Below are 19,156 nucleotides of genomic sequence, written 5' to 3'. Positions count from 1 at the left end.
CCCCCCCCCCACAGACTTGACACCGTTTCGGTCACGCTACATTGATGTTTTTGGGGTTCCTCCGAGCTTGTTTAAAGAAACATTTGAGGACTCATCTCATTTTCCTCCCTGTGGTCCGCGCAGTTGTCTGTCGGTGAGGTTCACGGAGTGAGAGAGCGAGAGAGAGTGGGAGGGAGTGCATTTCTCCTGTGTCTCCATTATGCATTTCTATATCTTATCCCTCGCCAAATGAGTCCTTTGTCTGCTCAGAGACCAGCGCTAATGAGAGAGTTGCATTGTGGCATTTTAGGAGCCATTGCTCCACTATTCATCAGGAGAGATTTGTGCTCAGCCGTTTTGTTTCTTTTTTTTTTTTTCTACTCGGCCAACTCCTCTCTCTTCCCCTCTCTCTCTACTCTCTGATTGATGATAACGAGGTTGTTGGCTACAACCAGCTAAAATGGCTCAAAGCTTTCTGTGTGTGTGTGTGTGTGTATGTGTGTGTGCGCGTGCGCGTGTGCGTGCATCCATGAGCATGCTTACTTGTGTGTGTTGTTCCCTGCCTCTCGGTTCTGTCATCTGCTGAATCTGAGCATCTGTGCTTACCGCTATCAACACTCCTGTGTCTTCATGTGCGAGACTGTTGCCGTGTTCTGTGTGTATACATGCATCGGTATACGCATGTGTGTGTGTGTTTGTGTGCCATTGAATGTGCACATATCAGGAGGCGATTTAAGGCCTCTGCTCCTGTGAGTCACACATTGCTGTCTGCTTCCTGAATAGCCCTGAATAGACCATCACTCAGAGCAGTGGAGATGATCGTCTCTGCTTGCTTCTACAAATAAAGAACGAGAGGATGCAAGGCACGGAAGGACATATACAGAGACATTTACGTCAGCATAAGACAAAAGCAGGAGAGAACAGAGGAAACGCACATTTGTTAATGTGGATAAATGGATAAAAAGACATAAATATGAATTTTAAATTCAAGTTTACAGGCATATACATGTATCAGGGAAACAAACAATTAAAGGGACATTTTACTCTCACCTCCAAAAACACATTGATGCAGTCGCAGCTTTTGTTGGTGAAAGTTTCAAAATTCTGAAATGATGTCTTTCAACATTGTAGCTTCATGTGTATGTGATGTATTCTGGGTTCAGGTGCTCCACAACAAGACAATCAACTGTGATGTCTGTTGTCTGTGTTTACACTGATTGTCCACAAGCCCAAAAGGTCTGCGAGTACAGCAGAGAAATCACGGCTCCCTCTCTTCTCCCTTTCTTTTCCTCTCCTCTCTCCCTGTCTTTCATGTTGTCTCTCACCCTGTATTCAGGCTGCAGGCAACATGACTGATCTGTTGCTCCATGCTGGCCAATTGTTACTGTCTCCATGTTGTTTTAGTGCTAGTGTTACCTTGACAGGGCACTACTTCTTCTATCGAAGCAACATAAACCCATGTTTTTATTACTTCAGTTTTGTCAGGTGTTAACCCATTTTTAAGAATCATGGATTGCTAGAAAGCATTAATTATGTAGTACATGAATAAATGTTTTTATCTTGTTTTTATTTGTTATCATTGTATAGTTTTATTGCTACAAATCATGTGGTTATGTTCAGTAAGCAGCACTGTACATGGGAGGGTGTTCTAATATAGGAAAATAGTAAATGTAGTAGAGATGAATAATGTAACGATGCAAAACCTGCTGGATTCATTGTGCATCGATTTGGTTTATTGGTAAGTTTCACACTGATATTATTTTTCTTATTGTCAACAAAATCAATGAAGGACCAAAAATAATACTCTAGCCCCTTTATTCCTATACTGAAGAAATAAACCTTTAACAACATGTCACAAATACTGTTTCTAGTTTAATTTGTCAACATGTCTAAATAGTTTCCTAAAACCGCTGGACGCTGTGGCTTTGAGCAAACCTTCACTCCAATAGGAGCAAATACGGGACTAACTCAAGATAAATGACAGTGGCCATGTTCAGTGGTAATGAGGGAACATGTCACCCTTTGCAGCAGTGTGGCTCACTGAGTTGTGGACAGCAAATGGAGCTCTATGACACAGATGAATAAGCCACATCAAGCTTCGGCCACACTTGCTTCAGTTCATTGTCGGGTTTGGTGTTTAAAGTACAGAATAAAGTACAGAATATAACAAAATTCATCCTCAACTGTTAGTAGCTGATATTAACTGTAACAACAGACTGGAACTACTGTATATTTGGGGTGTACCGTTATAATGATGAGACCTTCCAGCCAATAGTTGGGATCAACTAACTAACATGATGTGTGGCTACTGGACAGTGTGTTAAATCTGAGTGGCTGAAACACCAAATTATTATTTTCACCATGAGTTTTTTCTCCAATTACATGGTTAATATCATTTTGTTGTAACTCAGTAGTTTATTCAAATTTTGTCTGACCATTATTCATAGTCTCTTCACAAGGGTATTAGGTGTTGGGATCATATGAAAATGAGAAAAGCAGAAAATCCTCACATTAGAGAGGCTGCAACCAGCAAAACGTGATGGGATTGCTACTGAATAAAAGGCTTAGAATTATTATGAAATATCCTTCGGCTAATTTCTTTTCTGATTTTTAAATATTCTGTTTTTTGTGTTACGTAGAAATGATGATGCATCTCTAGCTCTTTTGGCTATATCCTACTTCGCCATTTAATGTCATTTCAATTCATCTCACTTTGTGGGCACCAAAGTGGAGAAAACATTAGTGTTTCTGTTCATCTCTGCTCCTCCTTCCCTTTTACATCTCCCTCATCCTCCCTCTAATTCACATGTCCTTCCCTCCCAGCTCAGTGCCCCTGCATCTCTCATCAACCTTTGTTGGTTATTCAGAGTTTTCCATCCATCTATTCATTAGCTCCTTGAGGGTCGCAGGGGATGGGGCTGCAGCCAATCCCAGCTGACATTGGGCTAGAGGCGGGGGACACCCTGGATGCGCTGACAGTCAATCACAGGGCTGAGAGACAACCATTCACCCTCACAATTCACACCTACGAGCAATTTAGAGTCACCTGCCATATTCAGTTTTACTTTCATTTAAATAGGTAAATAGTTTTATAGTTGATGTAGCAATAATACAGGCTATTGTTGTTTACTATGGGATTCAGCTGAATTATCTCTATCTCTCTTCCACACACACAAACAGAAATGAGTTCATTTCAGTTAAAATTCCAATTAAGTCTCCTGGTTTGCTTTACTGGCATGAATGTTAGATGAACCGCATAGACAAAGTAAGGAAATAAAAAGGCAACAATTTAGAAAAATAACTACTGCATAGTAGTGGATGTGTAAAATAATAATCAAACAAGAGGAGGAGGAAACACACAAACCAGTCTAACATAACACCTGATGCAACATCTGAAACATGTAGCAGGGATGTGGTTCACATGTTGATTTTTGTTCTCTGTCTCTTTCACAGGGTCCCATAGAGAATGATGTTGTGATTCACGTATCCCTGATAGCAGAGAGCCAGAGGTAATGTGTGTGTGTGTGTGTGTATATATATATATATATATATATATATATATATATATATATATATATGTGTGTGTGTCTCTTCATGTATTACAGGCCTTAACGCAGGGTTATTTTCCGCTCCTCTCTGAGCTCCTTCAGTGCTGTAATTGTGGTGAGCTCATAAAGCTGGTGCTCAGCCTGACCTCCGCCATCGTCTGTCACTCTTCTCATTGTGCGTGTGGGTTTGTGTGAGTGTGTGTGTATGGATGCTTGGATACACGTGTAAGAGTGCGGGTGTGTGGGGGTATGTTAAACAGGGTCAAAAGACTTTGTGAATCTTGTTAACCTGTAGCTTCATTTACAACTGCTGGCAAGTCCCCATCAGGAATCCTGATGCATCTTCTCTCACTGCTGTACACTAATGCTGCACTATATGCTGTGGTTCAATTACAGCTACAGCTAGCAATGTGCGAAGCAGTTTTCAGTGTCCTGAATCACTAGAATTGCTCATTGCTTGACCGGAGCTTCATACTCCTGCTCACTGAGCTGAAAAACAGCCAACGGTTTATATTCTTCATGATCCCTGACTTTCACACACCAAACTCTGTTCATAATTCTTGATATTTTAAAGGTTTCCTTGCTGAATTTTTGGAGATGAACACTGGTTTTTAGTAACCTTGTAGGTCTTATTAACTGATCCACAGTCCAGCAATTCAAGCTGCTGACTGTCATTCAGGACTCATATTCACTGTGTAGTACATTCAGTGAATGAATCACTGAACATGCACTGTTCCTTCGCAGTGAAAGGATCTGAGACAGTCTCAGGAGCCGCTGACAATCACTCACTTTTTTCAGTTTGTGCCATTTTTTGCTCTGCTCTTCATACCACATTCTGCCATCCACATAATCACTGCCATGCATATATTCTGCTGATGTGTGTATGAAGTTGTCATTCATATTTATTACTATAATTCACATATTTAAATACTCTTCATAATTTTGTTTACGTTCAAATGTTTTTCTCCACCGGTAATGACTCACTTATATTTTGTACTTGTTTCTATACAATACTTGTGACATGTTGCGTTGTGTTGTACTGTACATGTGTTGCTGCTGTGGCAAAGTAATTTCCCTGTGGGATCAATGAAGTACCTTACCTAGACTTGATCACACCCAGTTTCTCCTGTGAATAAAATGACTTGACGAATTGTTTCAGAAAGTGATTTAGTTCAGTTCGTTCAGTATTCATTCTTGAATCAAACAACAACACTGAGTTTTATATTTGCAAGAACACAACACCAATAGATGTAATAATGTTCTATAGACCTTAATGTTCTATTGACATTTATAAAGCTACAGATTTACAAAAGGTAAATCAGAATAGATTTAAAGGTCAGCAGATGGTGTAGGCTCACAGCACAGCATATTTGCAAGGGAATGATTAGTATTGAAAAGTAATTTGAGAAACGTTTTTCTAGATATAACAAATAATTAACTCAATTTTTTTTGTGGGATTTTTGACTGGTGTAAGGTTAATTTTCAGCCACAGCTACATGTAAAATGCCTAAGATTGTCAATTTGATATTGTTTTTTTTGGCTAGGCTACAAAAGGCCATCTTTGGAAACACAAATGTCCGTGACAGACTAACTGAGTGATGAAGTTACACCACTGGTTGTTGCTGATACAAAATGAATTGGTGTGAACATTTTACTATTATGTCATCAGGGAGGCATTTAGAAAAAGTGCTACCATCTTAGCGCCATTTTCGCTATTTTTACTGACTTGCCAGAACCCTCTAGCGACATTTTATAAATTAGCGACCTCAATTATGCACATTGACCATACATAGTCCAATTATATACTAGGTTTTGACTTAATCCTGTTTTTTGACCTGGTCTTGTTTTTGTGTTTGTGCATCTGTAGATTACAGGTGTTTCTGAACACCTATGGCATTCAGACCCAGACGCCCCAGCAGGTGGAGCCAATCCAGATCTGGCCTCAGAAAGAACTGGTGAAGGTAACACAAGCACACATTGTTACTGTTGCTACATTTAATTTTCTGTTCTTGAATGGAACGTATACAGTTTACAATGTTATGGTGTTATGGTCATTTTGGAAAAAAAATGGGTGCTTGACTTCAGAAACTAGTAGACACAAGCAGACTTTTCATTTCTAGCCAGCAACCATTGATTTTGGGAAAACATTCTTGCACACCTAAAATTCATAGTGAGAGATGGGATCACAAACTCATAACTTGAGAACAAGAAGCGAAAATCCTGCACAAACACTGTCCGTCACTTGTACTTGTAATGTGTTAGGGATTTTTTGCCTTTTATTTACTTTATTCGCTGCAACATTAACTTTGTGAATTAGTTATAACTCCATCTGCAGCTGACTTTTTAATGCTCCGGGCTTGTACCAAAATGAGAATCCTGTTGCATTGTTGCATCTGTCCCTGGCTTAGTTGTTACTAGTTTTCCATGTGGAAAGCATGAAAATAAAAGAGCAACAATATTCTTGTTTTGCAGAGTAGGGGTAGTTTTCCCTTGTGTTGAAGTACAATATGAGAATGAACATAAGAAAAATGTGGCATGAGACTGTTATTTCTACTGAACATGATGCAGTACAATACTAAACTATAGAACGATATGAGGCTACAAATACAACAGATGCCAGGCTCTACAAATACACGAAAGACTTTGATAAACAGCACAAACGTTCAATTTATGCTGTAATGTTATATATTTCTAACAGTATGTTTCAAAAGTAGAATAATGAGTGTGGCAAAGTCACCTTAGGTAAACTCAAATCCAATACACAGCAGGACAGAGACGCTAATGTTAAACTCAGATATAGCAGTTAAAAGCATCTGTGACTGGTGTTCCATCAAACCACAGATGTATTTGTCTTTGAATGGAGCTTTTTGTGAAGTAACCTGTAATCCCATGCAATAATGTAGTTAACTAATGATTTGCTAACTAATGGCCTTGGAAGTAATGCTAAATTTTGCTACGACTGTAGGTAACTAGCCAGGTGTGCTAATGATCATGTCTTACATTAAAGCAGATAAACACTCACTTTTCCCCCTTGTGTTCTTGACTTCAAGAACTTTCAAGTTTAAAAAAAAAAAAACCCTCCAAACTCTTTGTATCTGGAATATTTAGCTACACTCATTGAAACCTCACTGATTACAGAAATTTAGCAGTGCACAATTAGCTGCAGCTACTTGGCCTTACACAATATCTTTAACTGTAAAAGGAGATTCCAGGTCATTCCTGTTCATTGTGAATGATTGGATAGAAATTTGAGGGAAGGAAACTGTGACAGACTATTGATGGCACCCCACCTCCACCACAACTAAACAAATCAATCTTACAGTCAACCAGATTACATTTCAGCAGTTAGCTATCAATATCCCAGCAGAACTTGGCTCAGTCAGTCCATCTGCTTGTCAGTCCAAGATTTCCTGCTCTTAAGATTTTCCCCTTGATTGTACCATCAATCACAACGAGGCTGCAGATTGGTCGAAGTGATTGATTCGTCAAACAGTGATTGTTCATGTTGATTGATCAGCATAATGGTGGAGCCGTCACTGTTTCACTTTGGCAAATTGGAGATGCATGGAGCTGAGCGGTTTTAACTTTGTTCTCAGAGGGGAACGTTAGAGATGAAGAACTGTTGGAAAATATCTCAAATGCTGAGTTGTGGTATTCAGAAAGATTCATTTGGACTCACCTCCATCATTACATTAACAACTGTTCAATCCTGCATTTGAATATTTGAAGGTCAAAACGAGCGGATCAGTTCTCAGATCAGTTGCAGATCCGAGGAGCTTCAGAAAAGAATATAATGAAATCTCTCTAACTTTAAAAGCTCTCAAGAATTCAAAGAAAAAGCTCTTTTTTTTTTAGATCTTTGAAAATACATGGTGGTTTTTGAAGAAGCTGAACAGGCACCGGCATTATGGTACTGCCTAAATGATGAAAGCACAAAATGAAATTAAATAAGTCGTTATTCCAACCTTATTCTCCCTTATAAGTTTTCCCATTTCCAAACCAGCATATCTACATTTGGGTTTACAAACATGCTCTACTCATAAAAAAAAAGAAACTTCATTGAGCACTTAATTAGGAACACCTGCTCATTCATGTCATTATCTAATCAGCCAATCATGTGGCAACATTTCAATTATTGCAGTTCTGGAGCCTCAGTTATTTTGCACATCAAACATCAGAATGGGGAAAAATGTGACGGTGTCAGATACCTGGTTTGAGTGTTTCTGAAACTATTGATCTCCGGGGATTTTCACACACAACAGTCTCTAGAGTTTTTACTCTACTAAAACAAAAAAACATCCAGTGAGCGACAGTTCTGCAGACTGAAACACCTTGTTGATGAGAGGTCAGAGGAGAATGACCAGACTGGTTAGAGCTGACAGAAAGGCTACAATGACTCAGATAGGCACTCTTTACAACTGTGGTGAACAGAAAAACATCTCAGATCTCACAACACATCCAACCATGAGGTGGGTGGACTACAACAGCAGAAGACCACGTCAGGTTCCACTCCTGTCAGCTAACAGAAATATGAGGCCGCACTGGGCACAGACTCACAGTTGAAGTTGAAAAAACATCAGCCTGGTCTGATGAATCTGGATTTCTGCTGAGGCACAAAGACAGTAGGGTCTTTGTGCTTAAAACCACAAATATATCTTCACTACTAAAGTGTAAAATATACCTTTTAAGCACATTTTATGGGGAGTCACAGAAGCAGAAATTTTAATTAGCGTCACCATCATGAATCCATGGACCCAACCTGCTTTATGTTATATGGCTGCTGCTGGTGGTGTAATGGTGTGAGGATTGTTTTTCTTGGCACACTTGGATACTTTTAATACCAATATCAAAACCAAACCTGAGTATTGTTGTTGACTATATGTATCACTTTATGACCATAGTTTACCATCTTCTAATGGCATGATAAGATCCTAAGAAGAATCATGTCATAAATCAAAAATCCAGTGTATGACGTTTGGGATGTGGTAGAACAGCAGATGAATGATGAAGTGATGTCATTTTATCATGTCAACATGGAGCAGAATCTCAAAGGAATGTTTCCAACATCTTGTGGAATCAATGCTACAGAGAACTGAGGCCTTACCCAGTATTAGTGTGGTGTTCATAATGAAGTGTTCACTGAGTGTAAAGAGGGGATTTCATAAATTTATTTCTTAGTTAGCACTTTATTAACCTGGAACTGGATCCAAAATTCTGTTGCCATCTGTTGAAACCCAACCCTCGTTAATACACAATGAGGGAGGGAGGAAAACAAGATGACTTTACCTGGATGAAAGCACTGCCAATCTTGGATTAAAAATAGCAACAGTCGTTCTGTGGGTGTAAATATTCCATTGAGATGACAAAATACTGGTCATCACATCTGGGATTTGTGTCAGTACATGTATCCTGTTGGTAACAGTCTGTTGTAACTTAGTGAGTAACAGTTTCAGCACTAGCTGTCCATTCTGCTTCTTTCATCTGTAGCAGATTACACCATTGGTACTGCCATATCTATGACACCAACCACTACCCCACTTCCAACTTCAGTTTCACTCCCATCACATCCATCACTCAAACCCTAGTCTCTTCTCTCAATACTGTCCCTCATCTGCATGTGTGCCGTTTACTATTTTCCTCTCCTGTCATATCTGTCACTCAAACATCCGATCTCCTCCCTAGCCTCTATTCCTTGTCTGTCATGTCTGTTATGTGTGTATCTATTTTCTACCATGTTCTACAAACAAACAATTTCTGCTATCATGTCATCTCTCTTGGCTCTCTTCTCTCCTCCAGGCCTTTTTACCTTCTGTCCCTCTGCTGCTTCATCCCACCACATCCGCTTCTGTAACCCTATTCCACCCTCTAGGCCTACATCCTGCCCCGCCCCCATTACGTCCATTACACCAGACAACTCTCCCCTCCAGGTCTATCTTCCGACTTTGAACTGTCATACCTGTTACTTCTTCCTCCTTACCCCTCTGCCTCTTTCTGCCGCGTGGTGCTCTTCCTCTCAGATGGATATGCAATTGTGAGTCAGAGCGGGCACTGTGCTGAATATTAAATCTGAAGACCAGCCAGTCTTTCTTCCTCGACAGAATCTGTGTATCTTGGAGTCACCATCATTTCCAGTGCAGCAGGCTGCGTTTGCTCACCTCGCCTCGTCCCTCGCAGCCATTTGATTGTGTTGACAACAGCTGTCTGACGATGGGAGAGTGGCAATTACATTTCGCAATGTGTTATTCCCACCCGCGCACCCTAAAGCTTGTCCCCTTGCAAATCACTGCCTTGCCCAAAAATAGCCTCCCTTTTAGCTGTTTCTTTCCCTTTTTCATATCAGACAGCCGATGTGGGTGTCATAGTAGGTGACATTCTGTTTGTTGACACTCATTTTTTTCACATGTTGCAAGCAACACCTGGAGTCATCCGAATGAGGTCTCAAAGGCTTTAAAGGAAAATTCCAGTATTTTTGCCCCTGTGTCGTTATATTTTTGTCAGTTATAACTGTTGGTCATGAAAACATTTTGCTCAGGACTTTTGTTGGAGATATTATGAAAATACATGGGATGTTGAATGGGACAGCACAAGCCAACTGCAGCTTTAAATGTAACAGAAATCATCAAGTTGCATAGAAATGCTGGTAGCTGCTGTACAAAATTCCTTCTCTGTGTTACTATCCCTCCACCATAGCTCAACAAGGAAATGCTATCCAAGGGAATCTCTTACAAAAAAGAATGTGACTTTGGAAAAAATCCTTCTGTAACTTTGTGATGTCACAACAAAGCAGCGACCACTCTCAGCCATGCCTCAAGCCCCACCCACCTGGACAGGGCTTGGTTTGTCTAAGTGTTTACCTGAAAACTGCTATATTTTTATTCATTACTCAGAAAACAGTGAGCCAATCAGAAGAGAGGCTCAGAGTAACCTGTTGTTACTAGAGCTCCAGAGAGAAGCCTGAGAGAGGAGATGTAAGACTATTCAGAGATGGTTTTGGTGCTTAAAACCACAAATATATCTTCAACACAACACTTCAAATAAAACACAGGAAAAGTGTAAAAAATATACCCTTAAACACATTTGATGGGGAGTCCCAGGAGCAGAAATTTTAATCCCAAATTCAAAGGTATGTACAGTGTCATATTGAGCTGTTTGGCAAGATGCTGAACTGCCACTTACTTTAAGTCCCTCTGGATGACAGCATCAGCTGTCAAAGTAAATCTGTTATGTGCATTTTTTACACCCAACAGTTACATTTACACTATTTGGGGCACCAACCCAGCAATGATAAAATGCGCAGGAACATACTCCTGTCTGAGCTCCTATCCACCTGAGGAATGTCTCTATGATGAATTAAAAGTTTTGCAGAGTTTGTCACACCTTGTGGCCACTGCAGAAGTGTAAAATACAGCTTTTGAATATGGCTTTTTATTATCTCTCCCGCCTGCCAGGCTTGCTGTTTGTGCTGCGGTCTGTGGAAATGTGAGGGAATGAAAGGATGCTTTGATAGGCTGCCTGTGTGTTGTCGTTCTTCATTGGTATTCTGCACACAGGAAGTGTTGGGTGCAGAGGTTCCTCCCTCGCTTTTCTCCTCCAGGTCTCATCCTTGTCTTTTAGGGCTGTGATTTTTAATTCTGCTTCATCCTCAATTAACATTTCTCTTTCTTTTTTTTTTTTTTTACATAAAGATTGTACTCCCTCTTTTTGTGTAATTTCTTATAATTGGTCCAACCCTTGCCTTCTCCTGTTGTGGTCAGTACAAGCTTTTCAGGGCAGTTAGCAGTGAGTAGCTCTGCTAGGCACATGGCACAGGAGTAGCAGAGCACCACCTTTTGGCTGACACCATGTATTGCAGTTGGTTTGAGATGGTAGAATGCGGCATGGAGAGCTTGACGGGCAGATCTCCTGCTGTGCCACTTGAGTGTGTGGGTGTACTGATGCTGTTTCATGATAAGACAGATTGGGAGGGAAGAAGTACTCACACTCAGCCAGACACATCAGAAAACACAAGTGTAATGCACAAAACACACATAAATAATAACTTGTGGCGAGTGTGTCACACCACTGGGCTTGAAGCAAGCAGAGCAGAGAAATCAATGTCCATCTTCTTTTTCTTTTTTATCTTTGAATCAGTGTGTTTTGACAGCGGGCAACACAGCAGTAAGAAGCTTTTATCTGAAGCACCAAAGTAATGCACTAGAAACTGAGCTTCTGTATCCTCCATGCTGCCATCTCTAGATGCATTTCAGAGACGGCTGGGGGAGAAGGCCAAGACCTTTTCCTCTGTTTTCCTCTGTTTGTCTTTGGCTAATTACTGCACAACCTGTGAAGAAGGTCAAGGATTCCTATTTATTTGTCTTGCTCTTTAAATATATAGATGCGTAATTGTGCAGCATTACCAATGCCTCAAATAATGCAAAAGACTTGAAGTACAACAGTGTTGTTGACCGGAGCTTGTGTTAAGGTTTGAGCTGAATCAGCTCTAGAAATCTAAATTGAACCTGTGGTGTGTGGATCAAACTTTTTCTAACGGACACTGCAGGATTTCATTCTACCAATTAAGTGTGAAACTTGACCTCAGCAGCCCTGAGCTCAGCTTCTTCAGCCAAACCCTGTTGGAGTTGAGCATTAATGTCAAGCTCTCTCCTAGTCTCTTTGTGCTGGACATCCTACACTGCTGATGTAAACGATTTTTAGTCCATAAACTTCTTTTATACCTGACTTGACTCTGTGTTTTCACCTTCGGACTGTGGGATCTGGCTGTGTGTGGAGAGACAGGACTTCTAACTTGATTAAACCACAGAACCTCTCCCGTAGAGCCGGAGAGGATGGAATTACACTGTGCAAAGAGATTATGCGTTGACCATGTAGAAACCAACTACTGCTACCACCTACAGCTCAAAATAAAGGACTCTGATCTATATCAATCCCGGTTGTGAAAGTAGAATTGTAACATTTTATTGTGTTTCTGTACCCAAAAAATATCGATCTGAATTCAAGTTTTAGTTTTATGAATGAGTAAATGAGTAAGTTCACCATTTTCCAATTATGTTTTAATTTATCCCAAAACAAGATCATTTACTGTAGTTTAATCCAAAGCAAGAAAACATCTCTGCTGGTAGATATTTTAACTTGTTAAAGGGGCGCTCCAGTCATTTATTTATTATATATATATATACATTGCACTTCCATAGAGTTGGTTAACTTGCAAGGAATACATTATAAAAGGAGTAGTCAAAATCAAAGCAGCAGAGACTGAGCTATAAAGACGTTACTGGATGGGTCGACTTCCACTGGATCCTACACTTCCCATAATGCAGCCAACAGTGTCTCTTCTTTAGACCTCCCACCCACATCTTTCAAACTCCATATCCTGTCCAGGATAACCCGAATGACATCATCAGGGTTATTTTGTCAGACTTGACAAATATCAGAGTCACAGAAGATGTTGTATAACTATAAATCTCCCCATTTAAACGCACTTTTATATGTCAAATTTAAGTTTCTCTTTAAAGAGAAATTGAAAATAAAATACAATAATAATATAATAATATAATAATAATAATAATATACTAATATACTAAAAATTACCATTGCCAAGAAATACTAAGATTTCCCTGTTTGCTAATCTCCTGCCCCAGACAGTGATTCCCCAGCCGTAGGTGGGTGGTTTCCTGTTTTATTCTTCCCAAAACCAAAGAGCAAAATTGTAAGAAACAACTTATTCAGTGTGTTTATCTGTTCAAACATAAGCTGCAAAGGTTAGCATGAGAGCTTATTACCTACAGTAGTAACCAAGCAATACTTCCAAAGCCAAGGAGCATATCATTAAGTAACTGCATTATTTTGTGCCACACAGTTTAGAGTAGCAATAGCATCTCTGTCGGTACCTGAGACTTTGTTCAAGTTGCAAAACTCATGGATCGGTTCTCATCCGCAGGAAGCCTTTCCCCCTTGTCCAGATGAAACATATTTGAAAATATAAAGCATAAATCTAACGTCTTTGTTGCTTCTCCAGGCAGGATTTTCTACAGTAAGCATGTGCACATTTAAGACCGTTTCACAGGCTCTCCTTTTAAAATGTGTCAGCTGGATATAAAGTCAGCTGGAGACATTTTTCAAGCAATTCATGTTCATTTACTGGCTAATTATAGCTGATTAAACCTCCTAGGGACAGTCAGCATTTCAGCCGACAAAATGAACACTGAGAAGCCTGCTTTTGTTGACGTGCGTGTGAAACTGAATGCCCATTATACAAATATAGGTATGAATTCATTAATTTTTAAAATGGCTGTGTTTAAAATTGTATTATACGCAAAGATGTCAATCCTGGTGGTAGTATCGAAATGCATGCTGTCGTTTATTTATTATAATGACGACTCAGCCAGGTCTCAGTGTCTCTTCTTATGGTCCTCTGCATCTCAGTACAAAACTGTTATCAGCTCCAGTGCCCATGGGTGTGCTTGGGTCCACTAAGCGTACCACTGATGGCAGCGCAGGGACCTTTCATTATCGCTACATCTCATAACATTACATAGAGCTAATATCACGAGGTGGTTCTGCCATACGGAGGTCATTTCAGCTTATGAACAACAGAAATATCTCAGTGGGACAGACGGATGAGGGACTCACACTCTCATTATGAAAAGCCGCGTGACATTTTGAATCAAATATGATATTTTTAATCTCGAGGTGATGCTGATGCGATTGCAGGGAAATGTACGGATAAACATTTTAGTTTTCTCTTAACTCAGAAAAGCTAGCATTAATTTGTGCAATGTATCTGTATGTGAATGTGTGTGTGTGTGTGTGTGTGTGTGTGTGTGTGTGTGTCTTCCTGTAGGCATACCGCTTCCTTGCCATCAATAAGAAGCTGGGCTTGAGTGGGCGTCCAGAGAGGCCAGTGGGCTGCATCGGGACCTGCAAGGTATATGAATTTGTGCACACACATGCCAACACACACACACCTACATGCATGTGCATACTTACATGCACGCACATACTGTATGTGCAGTCCATGCTGCCCTTCTGCACAGGTCATGGGTGAGCACTATCACATCTCCCACATATTGATCTGCATAATTTTTCCCAGAGCTCTGAGGAGTCAACTCCCGCTCAGAAACTCAACTCGGAGAAGAATTTCTCTCTTCTTCAGACATACAATACGCATCAGTGAATGCAGAATAGATTTAGCTGATTCTGAGGACTAGCAGCATTTTAATATGCTAAGCTGCTGTCAGGCGGTCTGTCTGTGTGTCCGTATGTGTGTATCTTAAGTGGTTTTGGGAGTGTGTGTGTGTGTTTGTGTAGTCAATGTGTGCGTGCTAATATCTCTTGCTGATGTTTTTTTGTAGCTTCTACCAAATGAAGGTCACAGCACGACCAAAGTTGAGCGATAGCAGCTTTCTCAAACAAAGGCATCGCCAAACAAATGAATCATGGCTTCCAACGCATTGCTAAGACAATATTATAATGGAACATTTATGGGGAAGATGGCAGACTGCCAGAGGACATTATCATCATCAGTGTGTCTGTATGGTTGTGGGTGTGTGTGGGTGTGGGTGGGTGTCTGAGTGTGTCTGAGTGTGTCTGTGACAGTCTGTATGTGTGAAAGAGAGATTTGAACCAGTTGTGTGTATGTACTGTGTGTTACGAGGAGTGGTTGTGTAGCTCCCGTGTCCCCTCTATCTTAGGATTGATGGCTTGTTTTATACGCTGCCCAGAATAATGTATACGTGGCTACTTGTGAGCCATCCGTCTTCTAATGCAATGGTGTGGGTGTCTGTCTGTCTGTGTGTGTGTGTGTGTGTGTGTGTGTGTGTGTGTGTGTGTGTGTGTGTGTGTGTGTGTGTGTGTGTGCAGAACGCCCTACAGTTCATCAAGCAGTGCTGGAAGATGCAGGGACGTCCTCTCTTCCTGGTTCTCATCCGCGAGGATAACATCAGGTAATATATACACTCCATAATAGCTTTTTTTTTATCCTTTTTTCTGTCTTCCTGTCCAATGATAGCTTCCTCACAGCATTCTTCCCTCTCCTATCTCTCCATACATCATCTTTTATCTCTTTTGTTTTGTCTGAAGCTCACGACAAAATGTCTTTACAGTCACACTGCAATTTAGTTCATTTTTTGAATCCAATATTTCTCTCTCTCTCTCTATCTCTCTCTCTCTCTCTCTCTCTACATATCTGCACACCTCTCTTCCCTTCTATGTGTACTATTTATCTTTATAGCAGGGAGGTGCTACTGTATGTGCTTGCTGATTGGACGATAATGTTTCTCATTTGTATCACTATAGCTTGGCTGGTGGGCTGATTACGGCGGTATTGACCATTATCCAAGGAGCCATATGTTAAATGTGCTACAAACGCTTAAACAGCCACACTGCAGCATCTGGAATGAGTCAGTGGGTTCTCACAGAGGCGACTCAATAGTCATTAGTTTGCTATTGATCGGGATGATGACCTGTATAGATAGCGACAGCAGACTGAATAAAGCAGTGAGGGTTTGGTTGAAGAGTGCTGATTTATTCAGAAGTTTCAGCTGCGATTATTTCATACTGATACTGTTAGGTGTAACACAGTGTGTGGAATATAATAGTTTAGAGAAACGATGGCAGGAAAAGGAACAAAAAATACATTGTATCCTCTGTCTCACCAGGGGGAGCCGCTTCAACCCAGTCTTGGACATGCTGGCATCTTTCAAGAAAGGCAGCATTGGAGGGGTCAAAGTTCATGTCGACAGACTTCAGGTTTGTGGATCCAATGAATGATATGAGCTACTTTATTAATGCAGTCTTTCATTCAGCCATTGATAATCACCTTGCATATCAGGGATGCAAATTTTAGTGGAATGTCCTTAATGGATTGTTCGTGTTTCCATTCAGTAGCTGGATAATGACGCAAGTGCGAGTTTTCCATAACAACAGCGAAAAAATCTAAATGAATTCGATTTTCATCAATAAAATAACATAATTTAAATTCCAAAAACAAATCAATGGCTTGTTCTGATGTCGTATTGTCACTATTCAAAAATACTAAATATATCAAATGACACACGACCCATTTGTCCCATTTTCCTTGTATCTACAAAAACACCTGCAGCCTTCAACCACACACAACCCTTTGCAAGTAAACATGAAATATCTCACACCAGTCTTGCGAGACAACAGACTTCAGTCTTCCTGATTTTATGTAAGATTATAAGCACACCTTCCCTCAGTGGTCAGGGTGAGTTAAGCACTGTTGGCTCAGTTTTGTAGTCGTCCAGCTGCTGAAAACTAATGCTCAGATAGGAGAAATGTCTCTAGAGCGCACATATACTGCAGAGGCATATCCATAAACTTTTTACTTCCTCCAATATAATGGATTTTAATTGATTCAGTTTTACACAGCAGTTTAGTGTTAATAGAAGAATCAGTGACATCCCTGCTTAATGTACATTTTCAAATATTTTGTATTGTAATATTACTGTATATTTGTCCATCAGACAGAGGATTCAGCTTTCATCATCTTTGAGCTATATTTCATATCAAGAACCAGTATCTGTCTTTGTGCTTTTTTTATTGAACAGTGATACATTTTACTGAGAGGATCAATGGTGTTAGATCATTCTGATCTATATAAGTGAACCACTGAACCATTATTGTTTGCACAGTTTTGATTGTTTGCATATTGTGAAGGGTTTTCTTAAGGTGCCTGTCGGAGGAGAATGTGCCACCTGCTCTCTTCTGTTGGATATTACCGCTGTCTCTGATATAAAAATTGGCTTAATATTACAAATGATTCAATAAATTGTGTTCCAGGGCTTCATCTCTTTCTTTGATAACAAACAAAAATTTCCCCAGTTCTTAATCTGAAGTCCGTCCTCATTTCAATAGCAACACCAGTGTTTATCTGTACGTCGACCTTGGTCTGTCGGATTCAATTTTTAAGGCAGTCTGTTTTTGTTTGTCTTGGAAAGGCGGAGCTGGCTGGAGCCTGGACTGTTTTTAGAAAGAGATGGGAACCATTGGGGTGAAGCTTTTTCTGATTTGTAAACAAATACATTGGAGTGATTTGAACAATGAATTAAATGGTACTGAAACTGAATAGGTTAGAAGTCCAAACCGCCAACGCATCTTTTGACCTAATGAGAAATATGAATCGGACACGTTTCAGTTGACATTATTGGGTGATACCATATTTGTGCCATGAGGGCATAAATGAAGCAAGTATATTAAGTGTGCTAGGAAAGATGCTATGAAAGCCAGAGTCCTGCATGGAAGCAGTCAGACAGGGCTCAGTACACATTGCAATGCCTCCTAAAAGCTTGCAATGAGGGAAGAAACTTCAAATCACATTTAAAAATAAAATACCACAATAAAACAAAAGGAAAAAAATCACATTGTCACTGGCTGCATTTGCTCGATTTTGCATTCGTGACTGGTAATAATTCTGTTCAGCTGTTAATTCATTGTAGTTTCATCAGGACGATTGCTCTCCAAGCCAGTGGACGGGCCATGAAAACATGACACCAAAGTTCTTTAAGTCAGGCAAGTGAAGAGGAAGAGATGCAGAGAACTGAAAAAAGCTGTCAAAGACAGAAATGTCAGCAGCTGCTGTTCCCAGTGCACCAGGAGCACACACATATAATTGTCATTTGTGAAGCATGTAAGCACTGATATGGCAATCTGTGCTGCACTCGTGATTTTATTTCATCAGTTTCACTGCAGTTCACCACGAGTTACCCTACAGGTCAATGTCAGTATTATCAGTTATGTGTATGTGTGACAAATAAACATATTAAATGTCTTATTTTGTCCAAATCATTGCTAAAACAATGAATTTACAAAATGTTAACAAAATGTTATTATATTATTACTATTATGTCTTCATTTTTTTAAAATCACACTACATAGGACCTTTTTAAACCACGCATTTAAACTTGATGTAAGCTATTTTTGCTCATGAAGTACAAAAGGAAGAATGAAAACAATTATTTGTGTTAATCGAAACCAAGATATCGACCCCTGATTTTTCATAGTTTGTGCATCAGAGGGTTAAAGCTTCTATAATCAATATTTTTATACATTTTAATATATTTTATATTTTATATATATTTTTAACAATTGATCACATGACCACCTGTAATGTAAAGGGGTCATTCACAGTGATAGACCCACAGAAAATTATCACCTGGCTCTGCAGTTGCCCTCAGCCCTTAGCATCTTTTAGTTCATTGTTTGGTTTTGCAGCAACTTTAATGTCTGGTTCAGTCTCGCCACTCTCAACAACCTTGTTTCCAACAGCAGCAGGAAAAAGAGCTCTAAAACCCAAATGCAAGTCCCTCATATTCAACATGTTATATATATTAAAATGGTCATTTTGATTGTAGCATTGCTTTTCTGTTCTTTACTATGCTGTCTGCCTTGTTCACTTCATATGTGAAGATGCTTCCTCAGTGCAAAGTTTCACTCTCAGCTGTGTTCATGAATTTAAACATAAACAGTTTACCGCAAATAATTATGAGTTTTAATAGAGACTGTATTGGGTTAACACAATAGATCTTCATGACGGCAAAGAAAATGAAGCCAAGCCGAGGTAGAACTAGAATTATTCTCAAAACTTTAACCAACTGCTTTGTCAAACTTAT

General features: G+C 39.8%; 1 protein-coding gene across 1 annotated transcript in view; it reads left to right on the top strand.

Annotated features, from left to right (window-relative positions):
- phkb (phosphorylase kinase, beta) overlaps nt 1-19,156 on the top strand; it is a 104,286-nt gene that overhangs the window by 71,995 nt on the left and 13,135 nt on the right. The window contains exons 15-19 of the mRNA XM_087180247.1: nt 3,433-3,488; nt 5,395-5,488; nt 14,368-14,451; nt 15,195-15,469; nt 16,184-16,274. Coding sequence (XP_087036373.1) covers nt 3,433-3,488; nt 5,395-5,488; nt 14,368-14,451; nt 15,195-15,469; nt 16,184-16,274 — 600 coding nt within the window. The remainder of the gene's footprint in view (nt 1-3,432; nt 3,489-5,394; nt 5,489-14,367; nt 14,452-15,194; nt 15,470-16,183; nt 16,275-19,156) is intronic.

This window comes from Seriola lalandi, unplaced genomic scaffold (assembly GCF_002814215.2).
Source record: "Seriola lalandi dorsalis isolate HSWRI2012SDOR001 ecotype SW California unplaced genomic scaffold, Sedor1 jcf7180002054898, whole genome shotgun sequence".
In the NCBI taxonomy this organism is placed as follows: domain Eukaryota; kingdom Metazoa; phylum Chordata; class Actinopteri; order Carangiformes; family Carangidae; genus Seriola; species Seriola lalandi.
The sequence above is the reverse complement of the archived record's forward strand: the minus strand, read 5'-3'. Positions and strand labels throughout refer to the sequence as shown.